Below are 25,870 nucleotides of genomic sequence, written 5' to 3'. Positions count from 1 at the left end.
ACTCCCCTTTACATATATATATGTGTATATATATGTGTGTGTATATGTATATATGTGTATATATATTCCATTAGTTCTGTCCTTCTGGAGAACCCTGACTAATACGGGAAGTAATGCTCAAAATCTCTGGAAAGCTGAGATAGGTGATCATGCACCAGCTGGGAGAAAGAAGACCCTGGCTCAGTCTCTTTCAAAATCTCTGCTAATGTTTGAAATGTCAGAAATCCCAGTGTTCATTTGTCACCCCCATGATTCCAGTTTAGCTTTGAAAGCAGCCACTTTATCTGCCAACTTGAACACAGTTGTTGTTCTTCCCTGAAGTGACGGATAGAGTTCATTGAGCAGGTTGAATACGTCACACAAGTAAGCAAGTTTTGTGACCCATTCTGTGTTACTGAAATGTGCTGCCAATGGTGACTGTTTTTCTAAAAAGAAATCTCTGCAGCAGCTCTCTTAACTCGAAAACTCTGGCCGGTGATCTACCTTTAGAAAGCCATCTCACTTCTGTGTATAAGAGAAGACATTATGTGCTCTGCGTCCATCTCCTCACAGAGCTGTGCAAACAGATGTGAGTGAAGGGCATGTATAATATGGTTGATAATTTTAATCACATACTGCAAAATGTTGTTAACTTCAGGTGACATTTTCCAACTAGCCATCATTTCTGTATGGATGACACGGTGCATAGACTCACATTCAGAAGTGACCTCTTTGACCTGATTAGTGAAACCAAAATGCCATCCAGTCATGGCAACTGCTTCACCCATGCATATACCGATGCAAAATGACTGATTCCATTTTCCTGATATGTAATTATTCAAAGACTTGAATAGTTCTGCAGCTGTGGTGCTGGTTGGCAACAAAAGTGCATATAATGTATCCTCATTCACATCCTCCTGAAAAATATATCATACTCAAAAAAGCATTGTTGCTTTGTTGTCAGCATCAGTAGACTCATCAACCTGGATTGTGTACCACGGTGACTCATTAATCCTTTCTAACAATTGTACCTCATTATCCTCTGATATTTAATCAATTCATCTAGTTGTGGTGCTAGCCAAAAGAGGAACCCATGCCACCTTTTGAACTGCAGCCTCTCCTAAAAGTTCATGACAAATGTCCTTAGTAGCAGGCAGGATCAACTCTTCACCAATAGTAAAGGGCTTCTTAGCTTTAGCAAAGTGGTTAGCCACTAAGAATGATGCTCTCAGTGCAGACACATTTGATGAAGTGGTAGCCTTCAATAATTGCTTCTATTCTTTATGTTCACATTGTTTTCTTTTGAAAAACTCCAAAGGCTTAGTATTAATGCAGGGTGCTTGGTCTCCATGTGACAAAGCAGTTTAGAAGGCTTCATGGATTTGTTACACAGCCACTTGCTACATATTATACAAAGTGAGCTTGGAGAATGTGAATCACCTGTTGTAATGAACTGGTATTTTAAGTAGGACTCTTGATATTTTCTTTTAAATGCAGCTTTGTTTTTGTTGGCAGCCTTAAAGTCTTCTGCAGTCTCATCGTGGATCTTTCTCCCTTTTCAAAGAAGCTCTCCAGCGAAGTTTGTTTTTTACTTATTTTGGCTAGGGTTAGCTAATGGGCTTACCAAAACTGACTGAGAAAGTGCACGGTGCAGGAAAGAGACATGGCTGGAAGTGGTAAATAAGATAATGGGCGGGCCAGGCACAAACTAAAATCGTCAGATTCTGACTTAAAGCCTGCCATCAGCTGCAGCTGTACAAACTGAAGTACATCAACTCACTTGCCACTACGTAGCCTGCCACCAGATGCAGCTTAAGTGTCACTTGCTACTTACTGATAGGGTTTTGATATGAGTCTGCAAGCAATTGATTTATTATGGTCTCTGTGCAATCAAACCTCTCTGCTATTGTTAATCTGTATTTGCAGCCACTCCCCAGCGCTAGCATCACCACCTCAGCTCTACCTCAGATCATCAAGCATTAGATTCTCATAAGGAGCATGCAACGTAGATCCCTCATATGCGTAGTTCACAAAAGGGTTCATTCTCCTATGAGAATCTGACGTCACCGTTCGTCACCGTTGATCTGACAGGAGACAGAACTCAGACAGTAATGTGAGCAACAGGAAGCAGCAGTAAATACACATGAAGCTTCTGTCGCTCGCCCACTGCCCACCTCCTGCTGTGCAGCCCGGTTCCTAACAGACCACAGACTGGTACTGGTCTGTGGCCAGGGGAGTTGGGAGCCTCTGCTCTATTTCTCCTCACCATGGACACATAATTTCTGGCTGACTGCTGCTTGGTGTCACATTTATCATAGACTAAAAGTTCTTAAATACATGAGTCTATTTTTAGACTTTGAATTCTTGTGAAATTTCTACACTTTCATATCTTGCTGTTTGATCAGGAATATTTTGTCTTTGTTCTTTAAAAAATTGCCCTAACTCTTCTTGCTCATTTATTCTTTCATATGAATTTAGGGGCATCTTGAATATGATATTATAATATTTCTTATCTGATAAAGGAATTCTTATGCATTTGTTCTTTTAAAATTTGCTTTAGCTCTCTTGCACATTTATTCTTCCATGTGAATTTTAGAAGCATTTTTATTGGGATTGCATGGAATTTATAAATTAATCTGGGGTAGGATTGACACCTTTGTCATACCGTCTTCTCATACGTGAAAGTGATATATATCTTTCTATTTGTTCAGGTCTTATTTATACTCTTCAATGAAGTTTTCCAAAAAGCATTACATGATTCTTATTAGTTTTATACTAAAGTACTCTTACAAAGTGTACCTTTCTCCCCCAAATACAGTGTCTAATTGGCTTTTGTTTGTTTGTTTGTTTTTTGAGACAGTCTCACTCTGTTTCTCAGGCTGGAGTGCTGTGGTACGATCTCGGCTCACTGCAAGCTCCACCTCCCAGGTTCACGCCATTCTCCTGCTTCAGCCTCCCAAGTAGCTGGGACTACAGGTGCCCACCACCATGCCCGGCTAATTTTTTGTATTTTTAGTAGAGACGGGGTTTCACCATGTTAGCCAGGATGGTCTCGATCTCCTGACCTCGTGATCTGCCCACCTTGGCCTCCCAAAGTGCTGGGATTACAGGCGTGAGCCACTGTGCCTGGCCAACTATTGTTGATATATGGGAATGACATTGATCTTTGTATATTGACTTTGTTTTTACTGAAATATAAATGTAGACAAGTACACAGATAATAAGTCCATAATAATTATCACAGAATGAACAGTTGTATAACCAATACTCTGATCAAGAAACTCCAGCATCCCGGAAAACTGTTTGCCCCTTCTTCCTGTGCTCCAGAAATAACCACTATTCTGATTTCAAATACCATAATTTTGCCTAGTTTTGAACTTCATATAAATTAAGCCATGCAGTATATATTCTTTGTATTAGGCTTCTTTTGCTCAACAAACATGTTGTTGCTATATAGTATGCCACCATTTGAATATTACAATAGTCATCATTGGGGTTGTTTCCAATTTAGGGCTTTATGAACAGGGCAGTTATTATCTTCTTTGAGAATATTTTTTGTTGCACATATTTACACAATTGTGTTGGATATACATCTAGGAATAGAATTGCTTGGTCATCTCATATAATCAGCTTTGGTAGATTCTGTCACACAATTCTGAAAACAGGATTAGTCAATAGGTGCATAGTTGGTGTTTTAATGAACCTTCAAAATAGCATGACAAATATGGCTCTGCAAATGGTCATTACACTGTGGTTTCCAAACAAGCAATCCTAGACTCTCAAATAAGGGACAGTCTTCTTAGCTGATTAATGCACTTTACTTGGCGATTCTTATTCATATTAGAAGTCTTAATGTTAGTGCCTTGCTCAGGATACATTTAGTAGTGAATGACTGAAATCAAATTCAAACTAACTTTTGCAAAAATAAACAAAAATATAAAGCGACAGGGTGAAATATATTGGTTAAAGTGATGGAACAAATGTTACCAGCAGACTTTTTTTTCCTATTTTTAGTTCTCAGTTCTGATTTTCATCAGAAGAAAAACTTCATATTCCAGCAGACTTTTCTCACATAGCAGCATAATATGGCCCCCAGAAGCTTTGGGCTTACATAGTTTTTAATGGCAGAGAGAGATGCTTTCTCTCCTATTATTCATTTCAATTCTTCTCAAAAGACATTGATTGGCTCTGCTGTATCCAGAGAGATGGTATTTTCTGATTGGCTAGCCCTAGATAATATTCCACCTGGGTAGGCAAGGGCAGTGAGATGGGCATTACAAAATCACCAGAATCTCATGGTTTAAATGAGATTATTATAGAGCGTAGGTGGGGTGGTTTCCAAAGGGATGCTGATCAGGTAAAAACAAAACAAACAAATGTATGTCTATTACTGTTACACTGTATATAACTAGAAATAATGATTACTTCATATTAGCATACATGTTTATGTTTTTCAGATTATTGCAAATCATCATATGCAGTCTATTTCGTTTGCCTCTGGAGGGGATCCTGTAAGTATGGATTCACAAAAGTTCTTTTTATGAGTTAAAATAACTTCTTGACGTTTGGGGCTGGATGATAAAAAAAAAACTTTTACATAAACCATATTAGCCACTACATGTCTTTTCCTAACATCCTATTACAGTCTGTGAATCGCTACATGTAGCAGATAATAAAAAATTTGCCTTGGGCAAAATATTTCCTATCATTAAATTTTAAAATATTTGGATTAGTAGATGAATCTAGTAGTGCTGCATTATGTTATTAGCCATGGAGTTATCATCTAATAAGCTTCCTGTTGATAATGTCTAGGTCATGAAAAGCAAGTGTGTCACACATGTGTTGCTCAATCCTGCCTTAGAATTTCTTCTCAACACAGAGTTTCTGGCACACTTTACTAATCAACTGCACTTGGTATATCAACCAAGTCAACTAAGTCTAATCTGGAATGAGCAACCAGGTTTGCAGGAGCTCATGGAGGAAATGCTGAGCTGGGGAGAGAGAACTTATAGTTCTTCTCTACTAAGAAGAGGTTGTGTGGTACTCATTTCCTGGAAATTGTACAGGATTTCTCCAAGCCTACTTTGCAGAATGGAGTGTCATTCCTTGACTCCCTACTGCACCATTTCTGGACCAGAGCAAAAGGAGAGGGGCTTTGAAGCTAGGGAGCCTGCAACTGAGCAAGAAGCAAATCTGTTTAAGCTGAGGGAGTAGAAGAATACTTTTGCCACTCTGTGACATTATCGGTCTTTTTATTGTACTCTTTCCTCTTCTAACCTTCCATATGTTTTGATGAAAGGTTAGAAGAGGACAGAGTATGACTTTCATAATGGTTAAACATCAGTAATGTCAAGAAAACAGGGGGAACATACACAGACCTTGTTCTTAGAATGTATTACCTTCTTTTCTGCAAAGCATTTCTTTTAAAAAAATTATATCCTTCAGGAACGAACCAATAAAATTCAGTTTAGCAATTGATTGTTTTCTATCCACCACATTTAGTTTTCACTTCTAATTGAGGAATAAAATGTAGAGTCATCAATGATAGGATGATAACCTAGAAACCCAAGAAAATATGAGGATGCTAAAAACTAAATCTGGCAGCTGATATCATGGTAGTTTTAATTTGTTTTAAACTTTTTGCTAAATATGCAATGGGGGAGAAATAATTGTATATCGCAAAAGGAAGTAAAGTTCTGAAGTTACTCTGTAATCATTGCTTCATTTACTGGCATCTAAAGTATTTAAGCAGGTTCTTCCACTTGGGTGTTGGTGTAACTTACCTGTGTATAAAATATATAGCTAAATGCTATTTAAATTAGCCAATTCTTAAAAACACCTCAATAATTACTTGTCTTCACATTGGCTACCAATGACCCAAAGTATTTAAGCATGTCAAACCAAGACATGCTTTTTTTTTTTTTTTTTTTTGAGACGTAATCTCACTCTTGTCACTCAGGCTGGAGTGCAGTGGCATGATCTTGGCTCACGAAGCACATGGAAGAAAAGCAGCCTTCATAGGATTTCAAACCCTTGTTTTCTAATTAATGGTTATTCAGTTTCCCCTTTAGGCATTACTACTTCCTCATCTTTTAGCCTGGGGTGTAGTTATTTTCAAATAACTATTATATATTAGTTCTATGATGCTGCCATTTTTAAAAGTAAACCAAATGTTAAGAGTTCTACCTTTTCCCCAAGAAATTCCACAGATGCCTAATTGTGAATTCCCATTAGCAAATAAGGGACATACAAGGTGTCAGGTGCTTAGCAGCTGCTATTTGAACCCAAGAGCCTATCTGGACTCTTTTCCATCCAGTCTTGTAATCTGGCCTCATTAGCAACACCAAGGATGATGGCTGGCAGAGAGGGTCTACTGAATCCGGGCTGAAAAATACCAGCACTTTCTCGTCTTCCTAGCTCAGTCATCCATGAAGGAATTCAAATACTTTTCTTAAGAGATTTAAAGTAGTGTTTATACGTGTAGTATGAAAAATAATTATTGGTGTTTGCCCTAAATTTCTCCAGGGTTGTCATCATGTTAGATTGGTGTGCAAACACTCATTTACTCAAGGCATGCCCTGAATGATTTCTATTATTGTTCTCCAGAATCTTAAATCTTTTCATACTCTCTTCACGTGCCTTTAGTTCTTTAAATTGACCAAAGCACTGTTCCTATCAAAAACAAACAGTAAATAATTTGTGGCAACTATGGGGAAGGTTTGTACCTGCTGCATTGAGAGCACCTCTGTGCTCTCTGAAGCTGGTGAGAAAGCCTGTTGATTCAAATTTAAAATAGAAATCTGGCGGCAGTGCCATGGCTTAGTTGGTTAAAGCACCTGTCTAGTAAAATAGAAGTCTGGAGCCACCCTAAGCACTGGCATTAGAAATCATCTCTATGAAGTTTTACCATCAGGTCGGGGAGGCAGTGTGATGCACTGCCAGGCTTTGGAGTCAAGTAGACTTGACTTATTTAAATTCCCTAAACTCCAGAGTCCTCATGTGTAAATGGAGGATAATCCCTATTGCCTGACAGTGTTGTGGGAATTAATTGAAATGATGCGTGGTTAGTGTTAGCACAGTGCCTGGCACACCGTCACAAGAAGTAACTACTACCACTATTGATAACACATGCCCATATTTGTTTTAGGATACTAACCGAGATAGTTTACAGCTTTAGGGCGAACTACATACAAGGGTAGGAAGCTGACTTCAAAGTCCCTTTGGTCCAACATAGTAATCTTTCTCCAATATTTCCTCCAAAATTTCAAAAATAATGAATAGTCTTCTCATCTCTTGGCCTTTGCTCACCCTCATTTTTACTCTCTTTGCAAAAACAGTTAACTTGTTTTCCATCCGTCAGCCCTGAAAACATTTGTTGGTAATGTCTCTATGGCTATATATACTTTCTCCACTTAACAAATGCATTGTGAATATGTCAAAAATTAAATACGTTTAAACATATTTTCCCTTGCTATTTGTGCTTTACTTTTAGCATTCTGTAAATTCTCCCAAATGTTTACAGCTATAGAATTTTAGAACTATACCAGTGTTGGAGGCTGTTTTGAAGATGAGGAAACTGAGGTCTGGAGAGGTCTCACAGCCTCTTTCCCATAATTGGACCTACCAGACAGCATGACTGGCATCAGACCACCTCGTCACTTGAATAAGAGTGGCAAAGTCCCCAGCAATTGTGCTTTTCCTTCTAAATTCACGTAAAACAAAGCCCATAGATATGGCGTTATTTATTTAGCGGATATTTAAAACCTTTTTTCTTTTTGCATAAGAGAAATTTACTTAGGTATGTGTTATTATTATTTTTTTAATTGCCCAAGACGAGTTATGCTGACCCTGAGATCCGCTTCCTGTGTGATGATTCATTGTGGGTTATTAAGTGATTGTCCTTGAGGGTATTACAAACATGGGCTTTTATTTCCTGCCAGTTGATTGCATCTTCCCTCTAGAGAGTCATACTTCTGATCTGCAAATGGCATTGTGTGTATTTTTTTTCCCGCGAACTTAGATAACAAAAAGCATCTTTAATTATTAAAACCTTATCGTTCATCAGCTTATTGTTTTCGATAAAAACTGGGATTACCAAGTGGCATTTTGTTTGTTTGTTTTTACAAAGTCAGCAGTGCATCTCTTTTTGAACTTCTTAAGTTTTTCAGGGGTTCTCTTTTTTTAAAAAATGATTTTTCTTTTCTGTATATTGATCAAATAAATTCATTGTATTTTCACTTTATCATCCCTTAAGTTAACTTGCACTGCATACAAGCAAGCTAACAACCACAAAATCCAACATGTCTCTTTAGTCAACTTACTTTCTGATATATGTGGTATATGTTTGGACAACAGGAAATCATGATGCCCTATCTTAGTTTATGTCACCTTTGTGATTGCATAAACCCTGATACTTCAACTTTCAATCTAGGATAGCATCATAGTCCCTAGCCATTTTTAAAGAATATGTCCTAACATATTCCCTATCTGCTTTCTATTTTATTCTTAATGACAGTCTGCCTCTAAATTTTTAATTTTCTGATTCTTTCCCCAATGGACAGAGAACATGGACTCCATAATTGTTAAACTATATAGTGTATATTGTTTATGTTCCCTTTTACAATGCTTTTCTTGTCTCTTTAAATAAAAACATTTGTATTTAAGTCCTTGCCTCAGTATCATGTCCGAAATATATGTTTCTTTCAACAGTGCAGTTCATCCATTTTAAATACAGTCATTTTCCCTTTTTTATAGGATACTACAGACTATGTTGCCTACGTAGCTAAAGATCCAGTTAATCAACGAGGTATGGAAAGCAACTTACAGATTTTTTAAAGAGCTGGTATATACCAACTCTAAAAAGTAACCAACAATTATTTTCAATGTACAGAGTGATGAATATCACCAGGGTGCTATGTTGGATTCTAGAAATATTATGCAAATTTGAGTTGGAAATAAATCACCCTGTTAGCACAGCAAAGTAGAAAAACTATATAGATGAAATTTAAATCATTTTAAAGATCTGCAAACCAAAGGCTTAGCTGTTTGTGTACTCAAAAGAGAAGCTATTATGGTTATGATAGATGGGGCTGGCTGTCACATCCCCACTGAACAAAAGAATTACACATAAGACCAAAGCCGGTGAGGAGTGAGGTTATTGACCTGCATTGGTTTTGGGTGTGTGTGTGTGTGTGTGTTTGTGTGTTTGTGTGTGTGTGTGTGTGTCTGTGTCTGTGTACTTGCTGTTCAAGAGCCTGTAGTATCTCTTTGAATGCTTGACTTCACCATTTGGATTTCTGCTTAAATGCCTCTTCTTCAGAGACCTTCTTTGATAGCACCTCCTGTCTCTAGTAGCATATCCTACCTTGCTGCATCACAATACTTATTTCTCTTTTCATTAACACTCCACATTTCTATTATAGGTTAGTGCAAAAGTAATCTCAGTTCGCCATTACTTTTAATATTTTATTTACTCACATATTGCACTTGTTTGTATGTTTAATGTGTCCTTTTTCCTAGGCTAAAATCTTTATGAGGGCAGGAACCTGTTTCTCTTACTCGCTGTTGTTCCCTAGCACTCATCACGATGCCTAGCATATAGGTGATACTCAAAAACTATTTTATCGAATGACCGAGTGAATGGAAGAGTGATTTGATGGGAATTCTAGTTTCAGGTTTTAGCAAGGTCACATGGTGAGTATTGCTTCTCATCCCTGAGGCTGGGACATTCAGACTCCTCTTAGGTAGAAGTGTTAAGTTAGTTTTCCTCCTTAACTAGAACGTATTAGTTAGGCCACATCCTCTGCTGTCCCAGGGATGGAGTTTGCCTCCAAGCATTTATTAAGTGGACATGGAGTAGGACTTGAAAATTTAGAGAGCTATGAGACACCGAGGTGGAAATGCACATGGCATGCCAGGGAGTAAATAAATAGAACACCCTGGACCTCACAATGTAAAAGTCTAAAAGGCATCTATAGGACAGATACAAGAGAGCTAATAGGTAGGGACTTAATCCCATGGACAGATGGGTGGAGAGTACTGTTTACAAAGTAGAGTTTAGACAGATTGGTTTGGCAGCAGGATGTAGTAGATGGATTCGGGGAGAAACTTAAGGCAGGGATATCCATTTGGAAGCTATTGTGATTGTCAGAAATGAAATTATGAAGCCCAGCTGCTGGCACAGAGCCTGGCACGCAGTAGATCCTCAGCAAATGTTTGCCAAAAGAATGTGGCAGCAAAAAGATGAAAAGGAAGGAACGGAGGATAAACACTATAAAATACTCCACTAAAACTGACCCACTCTAAACTAAGTAAGAAGAATGAATCATGGTCAAAGAGTGAGCAGGAGAGACAGGAACTAGTGAATGGGACAGTGGGGATGTAGGAGCAGGGCGCAACAAAGGATGCCAGAAAAGGGCAACTTCTTCTAATCCTTGCCTGAACTTCCCTAAATAATAACTGCTTGCTATTTCTGGGAAGGCCTCTGAACAACAACACGTTTTGTCTTAACATGGAAATGACGGTGAAAGGAAGAAAAAAATGCATCGGGAAATCTAGATGTTTAGTAACTTTGCCATCAGTCATGGAATATCTCTGGGCATGTCATTGCTCTTAAGTAAATGATGGTGAAGAGTTCAAAGATTAATGTTGTTGCTAAGGGTAATGGCCAAGAAGGATCCACATGCTTGCAAAGCTCTCCCTTTGCTTAAGTGAAACAAGAGAGGCAGAGAAAATTATGATGCAGCATATTCACTTTGAAAGCTCCTGTTCTGGTGCCTGAGTCATTTGTCAGAGCGAGCTGCTTGAAGAGGACCCCTGGGGATCCTGGCATGGGGATTTTGAGAAGGCATTCGTGAGAACTGTTGAGCGAGGTCCTGGCTGGGAGGTGAAGGATAGAAGCGGTCCAAATCAAGGTTTCAGTTTTTTCTTTCTTTAGCCATCAGCCTGTGTATAGGAAATAAGATTGATGCTGGAGTCAAAAAGACTGGGTTGGAATCATAATTATTTCATCATCTCACTGTATGACGTTAGGCAGATTGTTTCACAACCTCAAACCTGGATTTCCTTATCTTTTAAGTGGGAATAATAACATCTACATAACATGTGGAAAGCATAGTTTTCTTTCCTCCCTCATTACATCTTTCTTTCCTGTAGGAAAATGGGTGTGTCCAAGAAGATAACTTAGAAACAGGGTAGCTTTCTTGGTTTTAAAAGTTAATATGTCTCTATCACTTATTCCTCCTTTTCTGGTCTGCTCGTCCTCTCTCATATAGCTTGGCTATAAAAATCTCTGTGAGAAGACACTGTGTTCTCAACATACCTCCTGCCTGCACACACTCCTGTAGTACTAAATCTTTTCCCCCAACGTGAGCCCTTGAACTAACAGTACCTGCAAAGAGGTGATGACACAGCTTTTGAATACACAAATAATTATTAATGATTATGGAAGGAAAATCCCACCATGGTATATCATTTAGTAGGAGGGAGAAACATAACCCATAAGATTTGCATAGAGAAAGAGAGATGCCTAGAGAACAGTGCCTGAAACATAGCAGATGCTTGGGATTTGTGGAGTTAAGTGAAAAAAGACACAGGTGAAAGAGTAGTATAATGAGAGCTTACAGCCAAGTGTTTGCAGGGTGTGTGAATGTGTGTGTAAAGGCAGGGTTGCAGAGAAAGGAAAGAGTGGAAGTAGGGGTCCCACAGCTGAAAAGTTAGACCAGAGACAGATTGTGGGGGGCTTTGAATACTGGCCAGGAGGTCACTGGAGCCATCAAATATTTTGAGCTTTAAAAAAATTATTATGGGTTCTGCTATTCTGAAATTACTAAATGATCATTTTTCTGGCAGTTGTGTCTTTAAAAGTGGTATTGGAGGCCAGGCACGGTGGCTTACGCCTGTAATCCCAGCACTTTGGGAGGCCGAGGCAGGTGGATTACGAGGTCAGGAGATTGAGACCATCCTGGCTAATACGGTGAAATCCCGTCTCTACTAAAAAAAAAAAACACCCAAAAAATTAGCCAGGCGAGGTGGCGGGCGCCTGTAGTCCCAGCTACTCAGGAGGCTGAGGCAGGAGAATGGTGGGAACCCAAGAGGCGGAGCTTGCAATGAGCTGAGATCCGGCCACTGCACTCCAGCCTGGGCGACAGAGAGCGAGACTCCGAGACTCCGTCTCAAAAACAAAACGAAACAAAAATGGCATTGGAAAGCAGCAAAGCCATCTGGAATTAGAGAGTTCAGTTTAGAGGACATCTCATTAGTCCTGGGCAGCATGTAATGTTCTAAATGGCACTGGAGGAGGAAGGAACAGTTTGGATCCAATTTGTGAACTAATAGTACTTGATGACTATTTAGATATTTAGATTGATGAAGAAATAGGAATCAGATGTTCCCGAGGATTTAATGAGATATCGTATGCAATGCGAATGTCTCAATACCTGGCTTATAGCACCTAAGCAATAAATGGTAGCTATTATTACTATTCTGTGTGATATGGAGTGGTGTTGCCACTAAAGAAACAGGGATTCTTATAAATAGAAAAAACAAACAAATAGTCTAGTAAAAAATTAGGCAAAGAAAAATGGCTACCATTTATTTCATGCTCACTATGTGCCAGGCATTTTCAGTACTCCATCTGCATTATCTCATTTTATCCTCACAGCAGCCCTAGGGGGTATGTAAACATATCATTCCTTTTTTTTTTAATAGGAGAAAACACTGGAGGTGAGAAAAATAAGCAGTTTTCCTAAGTTTACACGGCCAATAAGTGGATGGACAGATTCCATGTCCTGAGCACACAAAAGAACATGATAAGGCACCAAGAAACATTTGAAAAATAAAAAAGTTTAGCCTTACTAGCAATCAAAGACATACAAGTTATAATTAGACACCATATTTCATCTCCAAATTTCAAACATTGAAAAAAGATAAGATGTGGTTTAGAGTAGTAGTTATTCTTGAACACTGCTGATAAAGAGTTTAGATTCAAACATTTTAAAGAGCAATTTGATGATTTGTATCAAAAGTCTTAAAAATGTAAATGCCTTTGAACCAGTAGTTTTACTTCTGAGGAAATAATTAGGATATGTACAAAGATTAAGCAATATAGATCATTTTTGTATATTATTTATATCATAAGACAAAATTAATTTAGTATTCATGAGTAGCAAATTAAATGAATTCATAGAATGTACTATGATGCAGCAATTAAAGCTAGTAGTAGAAAAATAAGTAATTTTATAGGAAAAATATTCACAATGCTGTTAATGCAAAAAACATATTATGAAGATTGTGTGTAGTATAATCCCAGGTGACTTTTCTGGGTAGATACACATTATAAAAAGATGAGAAACACATATTCCAAAATGTTCCTAGTGGTTATTGAGATAGTGAAATTTACTGGATAGTGAAATTTTCTGTAATTTTTATTTCTTCTTGGTGCCTTTTTGTTTTCTAAAACTCTTACAGTGAATATTTATTACATTTATAAAAAGAAAAAATATCCTAAACCCTTGAATAAATGTTTTAAAATAGTGACATCAGAAAGATGATGTTATAAAATTAACTAGCAAGTTTGGTTCATCCAGGATAAAATGGCAGACAAGAGAAGCCCAGAGAGTAGGTCCAGGGCTAGGGGTGGGGCTGGGATTGGGGCTGGCAGGGAGCGGAGGGAGGCAGGCCAGGCCAGCAGGTTCAGAAAAAAACTACAACTTCTTAGCAGAACCCAGAAAGAAGAGGGCTAAGGATGTCAGGGAGTGGGAAAAGTCACAGGAGACAGCGACTTGCCTAAGGATGTCAGGGAGTGGGAAAAGTCACAGGAGACAGCGACTTGCCTAAGGAGTAGTCAGGGGAGGGGAGGAATCAAGAAATGAGTATTACCTAACAAAGGAGAAGAGCGTTTCTTCTGAAGGAGACATCTCAGATGGTCACACACTGGAAAGGAGTTAAGGGGCATGAGGGTGGGAAGATGCTCTTCCACCCAGCAGTTAACAGGCCACTGGTCACTCTGGAAAGCTCAATTTCTGTGGACCTATAAAGGCAGGAGCCAGATTGCGGGTATGAGGAGAGTATGGTTGACATTAAGTGGAGATGAGCAGAGGAGACTGGGCTTCATGCTGACAATCCTGAAGCTTCCCACTCTTCCGTTTGCTTGATTCACTTTCAGCATTAGTGCATTTAAATCAGAGCAGTTTCCACTTTTGCCATCTTGGCTAGGACCCTTTAGTGAACTCTTCTTTTTATCAAAGGTCTTTTCTGTAGAAAAGGTAAGTTCCAGTAAGAATGTTTTGAGTTTACTTAGTGATTAATACACTCTGCTTCTGTAATTGCTGTAAAAGAGGAAATCCACATTGTCTTACTCCAAATATGTAGCAGTCCAGGAATGTTTTAATATTTTCTCTGAATGTAGTCTGTGAAGGGGACTGGACTGCCTGGACTACCTGGATATAGGAAGGCCATGCTTCTGGGTCTCTGAAGAAAGTTCTTTTTTTAAAAAAAAAAACCCAAAACCAGTAAAACCAACTTAAATTAATCCACTTATTTTTATTTCTGTTTATAGTTATAAAGTATGCGTACGACTGTCCTGGTGGTATTAATTCGCTATCAACTGAATACTGGCTTGCCTCTTTGAGGTTGTTTCTTCCTAAGTATGGAGGATTCCCTGCTTTGATCCCATAGCACCATCTGGTGGTTGACCTGAAAAGCTGAACTTTTGAATTTCTAGTTTTCTAAGTATAAAAAAGGAAAAGACAGAAACAAAACCAAAAAACTGTTTATTAAAAACAAATATAGCCAGGCGCAGTGGCTCACGCCTGTAATCCCAGTACTTTGAGAGGCCGAGGCGGGCGGATCACGAGGTTAAGAGATCGAGACCATCCTGGCTAACATGGTCTGTACTAAAAATACAAAAAATTAGCCGGGCGTGGTGGCGCATGCCTGTAGTCCCAGTTACTTGGGAGGCTGAGGCAGGAGAATGGCGTGAACCCAGGAGGCGGAGCTTGCAGTGAGGCGAGATCATGCCACTGCACTCCAGCTTGGGCAACAAAGCGAGACTCCGTCTCACACACACACACACACACACACACACACACACACACACACACAAACAAACAAAAAATATATATATATATAAAACTAGTAAAGAAGGGTCTGTTATCCTTTAAGAATAGTTGTAATCCTCTTGTTTGTGACTACCTAATCCTCTTGTTTATGACTACCTAATTCGACTACCTAATTCTAAATAAAAAAGACAGACTAATATATATCGCAGGTTCTTTTGAATCTTAGTGTAGTACTTGATACCCAGGGCTGGAAGTGTGAGCCCATCCTGCTACAGGTGGGATGAAAAAATCCAGACTTTCATCTGGTTCCCAACATGGAAAGCCAAGCTCAGGCCGTGGTAACAAAGTTACCACATCGCTGAAAAGGCACCCTCTTTTTTTGTGACTTGGCTCTTTTTATATATAGACATATATATATGTCTTTCTTCTTTCCATTTAGCTGAAAATTGGGCAATTCTTGGCCAAGCTTTTGGAATTGGTTCTAATCCTGGGAAATGGGCATATTTATATGTGATTCAAAGCCCACCTCTATCCTGTCCCATGACCAACCTAAAAAAAACCATTTCCTTAGAGCAACATAGCATGTCTATGAGTGGCAACAATGGAACCGTGAAAGTACGTGTGCTCCCTGGAGGTGGTGAGACTGGGCAGAACGTCAGCATGGGGTCAGTCTGTTTGTGTGCTGTTGCTTCTTGCCTGGAGACAGACAGACACCACTGTTTGTTCTTTTATTTTTGTCCAGTCTTCTCGAGCTGGGTGTGGTGGGGCATGCCTGTAGTCCCAGCTACTTGGGAGGCTGAAGCGGGAGGATCACTTGAGCCCAGGAGTTCAAGTCCAGTCTGAGCAACATAGTGAGACACCTGTCTCTATAACAAATAAAGTAATATGGTAGTAATAGGCTAATCCAAAGAAAAGCAGAAAATTATGTTGATAGCATCAGCCTATGAACAGGACCCAAACCTTAAAGCATCAGAATCAGAAAAGTTGAGATAAGTAAAAGATTCTAGAGGTACGCCAGAAGCAGTAGCGGCTGGTTGATGTGTTTGATTGATTCATTCATTTCTGTGTACCCACATGCCACCCTGTTCCTCAGAGAGTTTGAGCTTCTGTGACAGAGGAAGAATAGGATTTCTGTAAAACAAAAAGGGACTTCAAAGATGACTCAGGGCATTGTCTTGGCAGACAAGAACCTTGCCATAAAGTGACTTGTTCAAGGTCACATAAATAGTGGCATAATTGGAACTTGAACTCAGGTCTGAATCTTTTCATGGAGTTCTTTTAAATATCCTATTCTCTCATCTCCCTCACTGGAAGTACAATTTAGTTTTTTGTATTTATTTATTTATTCATTTATTTATACTTAAGTATCTTGCTTCTCTCATTGTCTTCCTCATCTTTATCTCTCAACATCTCCTCAATCCTAAGAAAAAACAAAATTGCAAAAATTGTTGTTTCCATTTTGATATGACTTTTATTTTGACTTTATTTTATTATTATTATTATTATTATTTTGAGATGGAGTTTCACTCTTGTCGCCCAGACTGGAGTGCAATGGCGCCATCTCGGCTCACTGCAACCTCTGCCTCCCAGGTTCAAGCAATTTTCCTGTCTCAGCCTCCCAAGTAACTGGTATTACAGGCACCTGCCACCATGCCCAGCCGTTTTGTTTTTTGTTTTTTGTATTTTTAGTAGAGGTGGGGTTTCACCATGTTGGCCAGGCTGGTCTTGAACTCCTGACCTCAAGTGATCCACCTGCCTCAGCCTCCCAAAGTGCTGGGATTATAGTCGTGAGCCACCACACCTGGCCTTGACTTCATTTTTGATTGGACTGAGAATTTACGAGATTAAAAACAAAAGGATTACCTTTCCTTTTTTTTAAAAAAAAAAAAAAAAGTATTTATTTGGTTAGGTTGCTAGCATATTAGTGTTAGGAGATATTTTATCATTTAAGCCATATTTGGTATTATGGAAGCTCTCTCTCTCTCTTTCTTTCTTCCTTTCTTTCTTTTTTAGAGACAGGGTCTTGCAATGTTGCCTAGACTGGGGTGCAGTGGCTGTTTACAGGTGTGATCCACAGTACACTAGAGCCTGTAACCCCTGGGCTCAAGTGAACCTCTTTCCTCCCTCCTTTAAGCCTCCCAAGTATCTGGGACTAGTGAATTACCTTTTCTTATAATGTAACACAGCTTCTTTTGGCTCAACTGGAGGATACATCTATCTCCAAGGGTACTTTTTAGGTCTCGGGATATGAGGCCTGACTAGCAAAAAGGACACTATTTCCACAAATGACCAAAGAAATAATTTATATCACCTAGTGGCTATAAGAACATGTCCCACTGCAGGGACCCACTGCAGTTCTCACTTCAAACAACTCAAAGACAATTTCATACAGTGGAACTACTCATATGATTCAGAGAAATCAGTATTTATTCATTCAACAACTATATTTAGAGCACTTTCTATCTGTTGGTCACTATGTAAAGCTACTGTGGAGAAAAATATAGGAACAATATAAAATGGCAGTCTAAAGATAGACCAAATATTTTCCTTTGGTGGGAAAGATATAAATTTATAGATATTCTTAACTGGGTTTCAAAACTGGAATTAGCTCCTAAGTCTATTTCAGGATCCAATTTGTACTTTAAAGGGGCAACTTTATAAGAATGAAGATTTGACACCTTAGCCTTGTTTGATTTAGTAATACCACCACACCACCATCACACACACACACACACACCCCTTTCAGAAGTGTTCAGACAAAATTTTTAAGTAGAAGTCAAATTAGTTTTGGAATGAGAATATCTGAGATTCCTTGAGATGTTTATTAACATAAGGCTAAGAAACACTGTTATAGGTTCTGTTATAACTTACTGTTATCAACTCTACAAATTCTATTAGATGTGAATGAATTACCTTTTACTTCAGATAAATACGAATTTTTTCCAAGACAATGTAAAGCATAAAATCATGCTTCCAAGTTAGCATAGTTAAACCAGTCCGTAAAGACAGCTGTCTCTCCTCTCCTCAGATATCCCTTTTAGTAATGTGTTCCAGGTTTGTTTTCAAAATGCTGAGACCCAAGATACTTTCCCTGGTATTTAATCTGATTCTCCATGCACTCCTTTAAGCCCATTGCCTCTCCCCTGCTTTCCTATTCTCAGAGAATAGCTGACAATTTTTACAACACTCTTGTGTATATTAAACTGTTATTGGTCTTTTCCTCATCTGTCAATTCTTCAGGTTATCCCAGTGTTCCTTTGTAAAACTTCATTGTGAGACTTGTTGCCTCTGTCTTTAAGCCATCCTTAGAACTCTTTCTAGGTCATCGTTAGGAAACTTCAATCATTATATCTTCATATTGCAAGGCCATATTCTCACCAAGGCAGGAATGATGTTACATATGGTAGAGAGTTTAATTTACAGTACCTAACCACAGGCTCCTCTTTTCAGTGGCAGCAGCAGATTCGCTTACCCATTTATGATAGTCGGATGCCTGCCAGCGCCCCAACTTGTTTATTTTTGTGTGAAAACTAGCGCGTTCCCGGTGACTGTGTTTCAGAAAAAGTATCTAATATAAACTCTTTTATCTTCTGGTAATGACACCTTCACCCAATGCTGATTTTGATGCTTATTGAAGATAGTTCTTTAGTGGAACTTCAAAGACGGGGATTTTTCAGTGCTTTGTAGTAGCAATGACAGGGAAAAGGGGTGGCGGAAGGGGAGGAGGTTGGTATTCCAAAGCCCCTATCTTTACCAACAGCTCATTCCCCACTTTTGGAAGCGATTTGGAAAGTCATATTTTTTCAATCTTCCAAAACGTACCATGCAAAGAGGACAAAGATGAAACCTCAAACTTCGCCCTCTGTGTAGATTACTGCCCTAAGCATCATTTACATTGAGTTCAAGAGCTAGCAGTTAAACATTAGTCACATTATTAGTCCAATCAGTGTACTTTTGTGAAAATGTGGCCCCCAAATCCCTGCCTTGAGCCCCCAATTTGTAAGTGTTGGATATATTTTGATGTAAAATGTGAATGTTTCTTCTCTTTGATTCATGTGAAATGTGAAGTATTCTTTATACTGTTTCATGGCTGCAGAGAACTTGGTAGTCCTGCTCCCTTTTATTCAATTATCAGTTAATGGTTTTGAAGTATTTTGATTTTATGTAATCTTCTCTTTCTAAAAATTTATTATAATATTGTTTTTTGTATGTCCTCTTGCAGCCTGTCACATATTGGAATGCCATAATGGAATGGCCCAAGACGTCATAAATACCATAGGGCAGGCTTTTGAACTCCGGTTTAAACAGTACTTGAAAAATCCTTCTTTAGATACGTCTTGTGAAAGGTCAGCCAAGAGTTTTATAATAATTTGACTATATATATATATGTGTGCAGTTTTCTGTATATATTTATTTGTGTGTGTATATAACATTCATGTGGCATTTTAAAATGAACTAATAAAATTAGTAATTTTTTTCTTACAAATAGACACAGTCTCAGTACAAAATAATATTTTCCTTCCATTCATATTTATCCAGTTATATCCTCTTGCTTTATAACAAGATCAAAAGAGTAGATCCCTTTTCACTAAAAGTAAGAAGAGATTATCTCTGTTATTCTAGCACTATAAAGAGCTTTGAATTAATTAATTGAAATCAAAATAATAAACATCAATAAACTTCTTAGATTTGATTCAACCCCAGATCCTTTGCATATCAGTTAAAAAAAAAAACAGCAAGAACAAAGAACAAAATAAGAATTAAATGTCTCGTGTAGGAATTCCTGTCAGTTGGTTTGCAACGTAAATAGATAGGCTCCAGCTAAACTGTGGTTGGAGTGGAACACGATGGGACCCAAGAATTTGGTCGTTCTAAGGCACAGAAAGTCTGCAATGAAAGCTGAACCCTTTCAGGCCTGTCAGACTCCACCAAGTGTGGAATGCAGTGATGCCTCTGCTCACACAATTCATGCCGGAGAAACAAAACTCTTAGGTACTTTAAAATGCATTTTCCTCTGGTTTGTCACTTTGTGTATCAACAGATACTCAGTTTGGAGATCTCCTTTTATGATGTAGTCTAGGGTAGCAAAGGAGAGGGGGTTACCAGAAGGCTTTGATGCTGAATTTTTCCCAGGATAGCACTTCTGTCTTAGTGCTATCATTTTATTGGCATGTAATGAACCCAACAAAACTGTGTGAGTTGTCAGTTGAATCAGTTCAATCCAAATAGACTTGATTTATTCTTTTTTTTTTTTTTTTGTAAGAAACTATCCCTGATTCCAGTTTGGAAGAAAAGTCTGTTTGTTTGTTTGTCTCGCCCTGTTTCAATTTTTAAAACAATTCCCTGTTTATATAAATCTATCCACTTACCACATATGGTTCTAATATTTCTTTATTAATCCCATATACCCCTCCAGTTCTGTGCAGACAAGATAGCTGGCCATAGCTCTCTTATTTTTTTTTTTTCATCTTGGATTAATAAACTGGGACAGGCCCTGTACCCAAAGAACAATATTTAAATTTTATGTGGGCAAAACATTTCCAAAATGGAACAATCAAAGTGTGCTGGAGATACTCAAGAACACTTTGTATTTTTATAATCTTATGACAAAAATGTCTTACATTTAGGGAGTTCATATATTGTTATTATCATTGTTTTTATCACTGGAGGAGACACAGAAGCATCCCATTGGCACTTTCTATTGGCTTACCCCATTTTGTCTACAGAAAGCTAAACAACTCAGCCATCTGACGGCTTCCATCCAGATGTTTAACATCACTGAAGCACGGCTATAAACTGAAAACATGAATGCAAAGTTTTTCGGGATGATTTGCTTGGTTCTGATCCCCTTGCATCCCTTACAGTATTTGAATTTTCGCTCCGCCTTTTGAGGATTCTTTTTTCCTTCGCAGTGAGGAGGTGCGTATTGATAGCCATGCCGAGGACAGCGAAGATCATGAATATTACAATGAAATTCCAGGGAAGCAGCCACCAGCCGGTGGTGTTTCCGATATGCGGATCAAAGTTCAAGCCACGGAACAAATGGCTTACTGCCCCATACGGTGTGAAAAGTTGTGCTATTTGGTATGTAATGTTTTATTGTTACTGGACCCAGCAGTGCAATTCTGCCCTGATCACTAGAGCCTTTACTTTGAGGATTTCCAAATGCTAGTTTAGAGAAAGTCCTGTCTTCCTCAAATACAGAGCTGGAGAGTGAATAACTGCCAGAGGCTGCACTAGATCATTTTTACTCCTAATCCCCCAATTGTAGCCTCAGCAGATGATCTCATATCTCGCTTCACTGGAAGACTGAGGCGATCCAACATGTTATCCTCAGCTTCACCCCTCCACAGCTCTAAGTCTGCCCATGTTCTCCTTGCTTCTCTTCCTTAGCAACTATCTCCAAAGCTAATCTTTTCCCTGTGCTTCTCATCCAATCCTCTCCTGCCAACTCTGTGTCCTAGTTCTGTCCAGTAACCTCTGTCTCAGTCTTCGCTCTTTCTCTATTGGTTCCTTCTGCCTGCAAAAAACTTGGACTCCCTCAACCCAACCTAATAATGTTCCACCTCCTTGTCATCTTCCTTTCACCCACAAACTTCTAGAAAGCATCGTCCCTGTCTTTGTGTTAACATGTGTACTATACTGGAAGAGCTGAGCTCGGCTTGACAACTTGATGGAAGTTACTTTTACAATGGTCACCAGTGGTTTAATTGCTAAATCTATTCTTCAGTATTCTGCATCTGTTTTATAATGTTTGATGCCTCTTCTCTGTTGTTGTTTTTGTTTTCATAATTTCAACTTTTATTTTATTTTATTTCAGTTTTAGTTTTTTTTATTTCCACCTTTTATTTTAGGCTCAAGGGGTCCATGTGCAGGTTTGTTAACAAGGGTAAATTGTTTGTCATGGGGGTTTGGCATACAGATAATTTTGTCACCCAGCATAATACCTGGTAGGTAGTTTTTAAATCCTCACCCTTCTCCCATCCTTCACCCTCACATAGGTGAAGGTGACATTTGCGTCCATGGGTACTAAATTCAATCTTTATTTTAGATTCGGGGAGTATGTGTGCACATTTGTTACATCAGTATATCGCACGATGCTGAGGTTTGAGATACAAATGATCCCATCACCCAGGTAGTGAGCATAGTAACGGATAGCTTTTTAGCCTTTGCCCCCCTCTTTCCCTCCCCCTTTTAGTGGTCCCCAGTGTCAATTGTTGCCATCTTTATGTCCATTAGTACCCAATATTTAGCTCCTACTTATAAGTGAGAACATGTGGTATTTGGTTTTCTGTTCCTGTGTCAATTCACCTAGGATAATGGCCTCCAGCAGCATCCATGTCGTTGCAAAGGACATGACTTTATTCTTTTTTTGTGGCTGTCTGCATAGTATTCCATGGTGTATATGTACCACATTTTCTTTATCCAATCCACCATTGATGGGCACCTAGATTGATTCCATGTCTTTGCTATTGTGAATAGTGCTGCGATGAACATACGCATGCATATGTCTTTTTGATAGAACAATCTATTTTCCTTTGGGTGTATACCCAGTAGTTAGGATTGCTAGGTCAAATGGCAGTGCTGTTTTAAGTTCTTTGAGAACTCTCCAAACTGCTTTTCACAGTGACTGGACTAGTTTACATTCCTACCAACAGTGTATGAGCATTCCCCTTTCTCTGCAGCCTCGCCAGCATCTGTATTTTTGACTTTTTAATGATCGCCATTCTGACTGGTGTGAGATGGTATCTCATTGTGGTTTTGATTTGCACTTTTCTGATGATTAGTGATGTTGAGCATCTTTTCCTATGTTTGTTGGCTGCTTGTATGTATTCTCTTGAGAAATGTCTGTTCATGAAATTTGCCCACTTTTTAGTGGGGTTGTTTTATGCTTGTTGGATTAAGTTTCTTATAGATTCTACATATTAGACCTATTTGGATGCACAGTGTTTGTGAATATTTTCTCCTATTCTGTAGATTGTCTGTTTACTCTGTTGATAGTTTCTTTTGCTGTGCTTAGAAGCTCTTTAGTTAGGTCCCACTTGTCCATTTTTATTTTTGTTGCAATTGTTTTTGAGGATGTAGTCACAAATTCTTTCTGAAGGCTGATGTCCAGAATAGATTTCCTAAGTTTACTTCTAGGATTCTTACAATTCTGAGGTCTTAGGTTTATATATTTAATACATCTTGTATATGGTGAAAAGTAACGGCCCAGTTTCGTTCTTTTGCATATGGCTAACCAGCTATCCCAGCACCACTTATTGAATAGGGAGTATTTTCCCCATTGCTTATTTTTGTCAAAGATCAAATGGCTGCAGGTGTGCACCTTTATTTCTGGGTTCTCTATTCTGTTCCATTAGTCTACGTGTGTGGTTTTGTGCCAGTACCATGCTGTTTTGGTTACTGTAGGCTTATAGTGTAGTTTGAAGTCAGATAATGTGATGCCTCTGGCTTTGTTCTTTTTGCTTAGGATTGCTTTGGCTATTTGAGCTCATTTTTTGGTTCCATATGAACCGTCATTTTCTGGGGAAAATGATGTTGGTGTTTTATTGGAATAGCACTGGATCTGTAGATGGCTTTGGCTAGTATGGCCATTTTTATTATATTGATTCTTCCAATCCATAAGCATGGAATGCTTTTTCATTTGTGTCATCTGTGATTTCTTTCAGCAGTGTTTTCTTTTTCTCCTTGTAGAGACTTTTAACCTCCTTAGTTAGATGTATTCCTAGGTATTTTATTTTATTATATTTTGGTGGCTATTGTAAGTCAAATTGTGCTCTTGATTTGGCTCTCAGTTTGAATGTTATTGGTGTATAGAAATGCTACTGATTTTTGTACATTGCTTTTGTGTCCCAAAACTTTATTGAAGTTTATCAGTTCTGGGAGCCTTTTGGCAGAGTCTAGTGTTTTCTAGGTATAGAATCATATAGTCAGTGAAGAAAAATAGACTTATTCTTTTCCTATTTGTATGTTTTTTATCTCTTTCTCTTGCCTGATTGCTATGTCTAAGACTTCCACCTCTTAATTTTTTTATTTTTTATTTTATTTATTTATTTATTTATTTATTTTTTGAGATAGAGTCTCACTCTGTCACCCAGGCTGGAGTGCAGTGGCGTGATCTCGGCTCACTGCAACCTTTGCCTCCTGGGTTCAAGTGATTCTCCTGCCTCAGCCTCCCAAGGAGCTGGGATTATAGATGCATGCCACCATGTCCAGCTAATGTTTGTATTTTTAGTAGAGACAGGGTTTCGCCATGTTGGCCAGGCTGGTCTCAAACTCCTGACCTCAGGTAATCTGCCTGCCTCGGCCTCCCAAAATTGCTGAGATTACAAGTGTGAGCCACCACACCTGGCCCCACCTCTTATTTTTTGAGACCTCTTCTGTAAGCTTCCAAAACATTTCCACCTTATCATTCTCTTTCTGCTTCTCTAGTCGCTGCTGTCCTTTCATTTTTCACATTTTATTATGAGTATTTTTAAACGTATAGACTATTTGAAAGAATTATGCAGTGAACACTCATAAACTCACCATCTCAGTTCTACAATTAACATTTTATTATATTTGCTTTATTACATATATAGCTGATTATCATCCATTGATCCATCTTATTTTTGATATGTTTCAAAGTAAGTCGTACCTTTTTACGTTATCATTTATTTCATCTCCTCCAGTAAAAACACAAGCCCTGCCATACCACCACATTAGCACTCTCCCAGGCTCTACCCTGGCCTTTATCTTGCTTCTGGCAGGCCACCTGTATACACACTTCCTCTAACTTCTCTGTCTTTGGCTCTTATGTATCTCTGTAGCTGTAATGCCGTACTGCGCTACATTGCTTACCTATATCAAGGTTGAACTCAGCATTTTCTCCCTGACTCCAAACTTGATTCCTCTACTGATTCACTCGTGTTTATTAATGGCACTGACAATCTTTCATTAATCTACAATCTTCTGTTGTTCTCACACTTTGGGCCCCATATCAGTTCAGTCTTCAAGACCTAGGATTCTACCATGAAAATATGTTTTGAGTCTATCCAAACTTTTCCACTTCTACTGCCTCTTTCTAAGTACCGGTCCTCACTTGCCTAGATGATTCTGAAAGACACTTTCCTGACTCTAATCTCATTCCCTCAAACCCTCCTGCACAGTGCTGCCAAACTAATCTTTCCAAAGACACTGCCCATCTCAAAGGCATCAAGCGGATCCCTCCCTCCAGTGTATTGCTGATGAGATTGTATGTACAGGGATGATTGAAGCTCTCTGGATGAGATTTTCAAGGGTGAGACGTGAGCCTGGCACAAACCTGAGTAGAGTAGAGATCCAGTCTACCAATTCAAAGTTAGATCGAGGTTGGCTACATGGCCAATGTTTATAGCAATGTCCTGAAAATCACTTTCTGGCTGAGACTTGGATTGCGTTCTGGAATGCGACTTCTCAAGCAGAAGCAATAACCCTCAGGACACAGGACACTGGTAGCCTTTAGAATCCCGCAGCCCAATCAGAACCAACTCTGCAGCTCCAAGGTGATGAACTATGAAAAGTGTACACTGTTCACCCAAAATATCAGTTTACTTTTCTTACTTGTCAAACATTTCCTGTGTCAGAAAGTAAAGTCTGCTATATTCTTCTGGGAGTATTATTAATTTTTTCTTTTAAGTTTATGAATGTGTACTATGTTTGTAAATGTTTCATAATTTGTTGTTCATGCAGCCTGGAAACTCCAAGTGCAGCAGTGTATATGAGAACTGTTTAGAACAAAGCAGGGCAATAGGTATGTACAATGCCCTTCTCCATCTGCCACCCTCCTTATTCCTTGTAAGTCCTATGGACAT

At 38.7% G+C, this 25,870-nt stretch overlaps 1 protein-coding gene across 3 annotated transcripts in view; it reads left to right on the top strand.

Moving 5' to 3' along the window:
- Positions 1 to 25,870, top strand: part of SHC4 (SHC adaptor protein 4) — a 141,783-nt gene that overhangs the window by 88,204 nt on the left and 27,709 nt on the right. For all 3 annotated transcript variants that reach the window (XM_005559499.5, XM_073995769.1, XM_073995768.1), the window contains 5 exons: positions 4,437 to 4,490; positions 8,734 to 8,785; positions 19,261 to 19,384; positions 20,951 to 21,122; positions 25,749 to 25,809. In XM_005559499.5, the coding sequence (XP_005559556.3) occupies positions 4,437 to 4,490; positions 8,734 to 8,785; positions 19,261 to 19,384; positions 20,951 to 21,122; positions 25,749 to 25,809 (463 nt within the window). The remainder of the gene's footprint in view (positions 1 to 4,436; positions 4,491 to 8,733; positions 8,786 to 19,260; positions 19,385 to 20,950; positions 21,123 to 25,748; positions 25,810 to 25,870) is intronic.

Source organism: Macaca fascicularis, chromosome 7 (genome assembly GCF_037993035.2).
Source record: "Macaca fascicularis isolate 582-1 chromosome 7, T2T-MFA8v1.1".
Lineage (NCBI taxonomy): Eukaryota > Metazoa > Chordata > Mammalia > Primates > Cercopithecidae > Macaca > Macaca fascicularis.
This window is presented reverse-complemented; position numbering and strand designations above follow the sequence as displayed.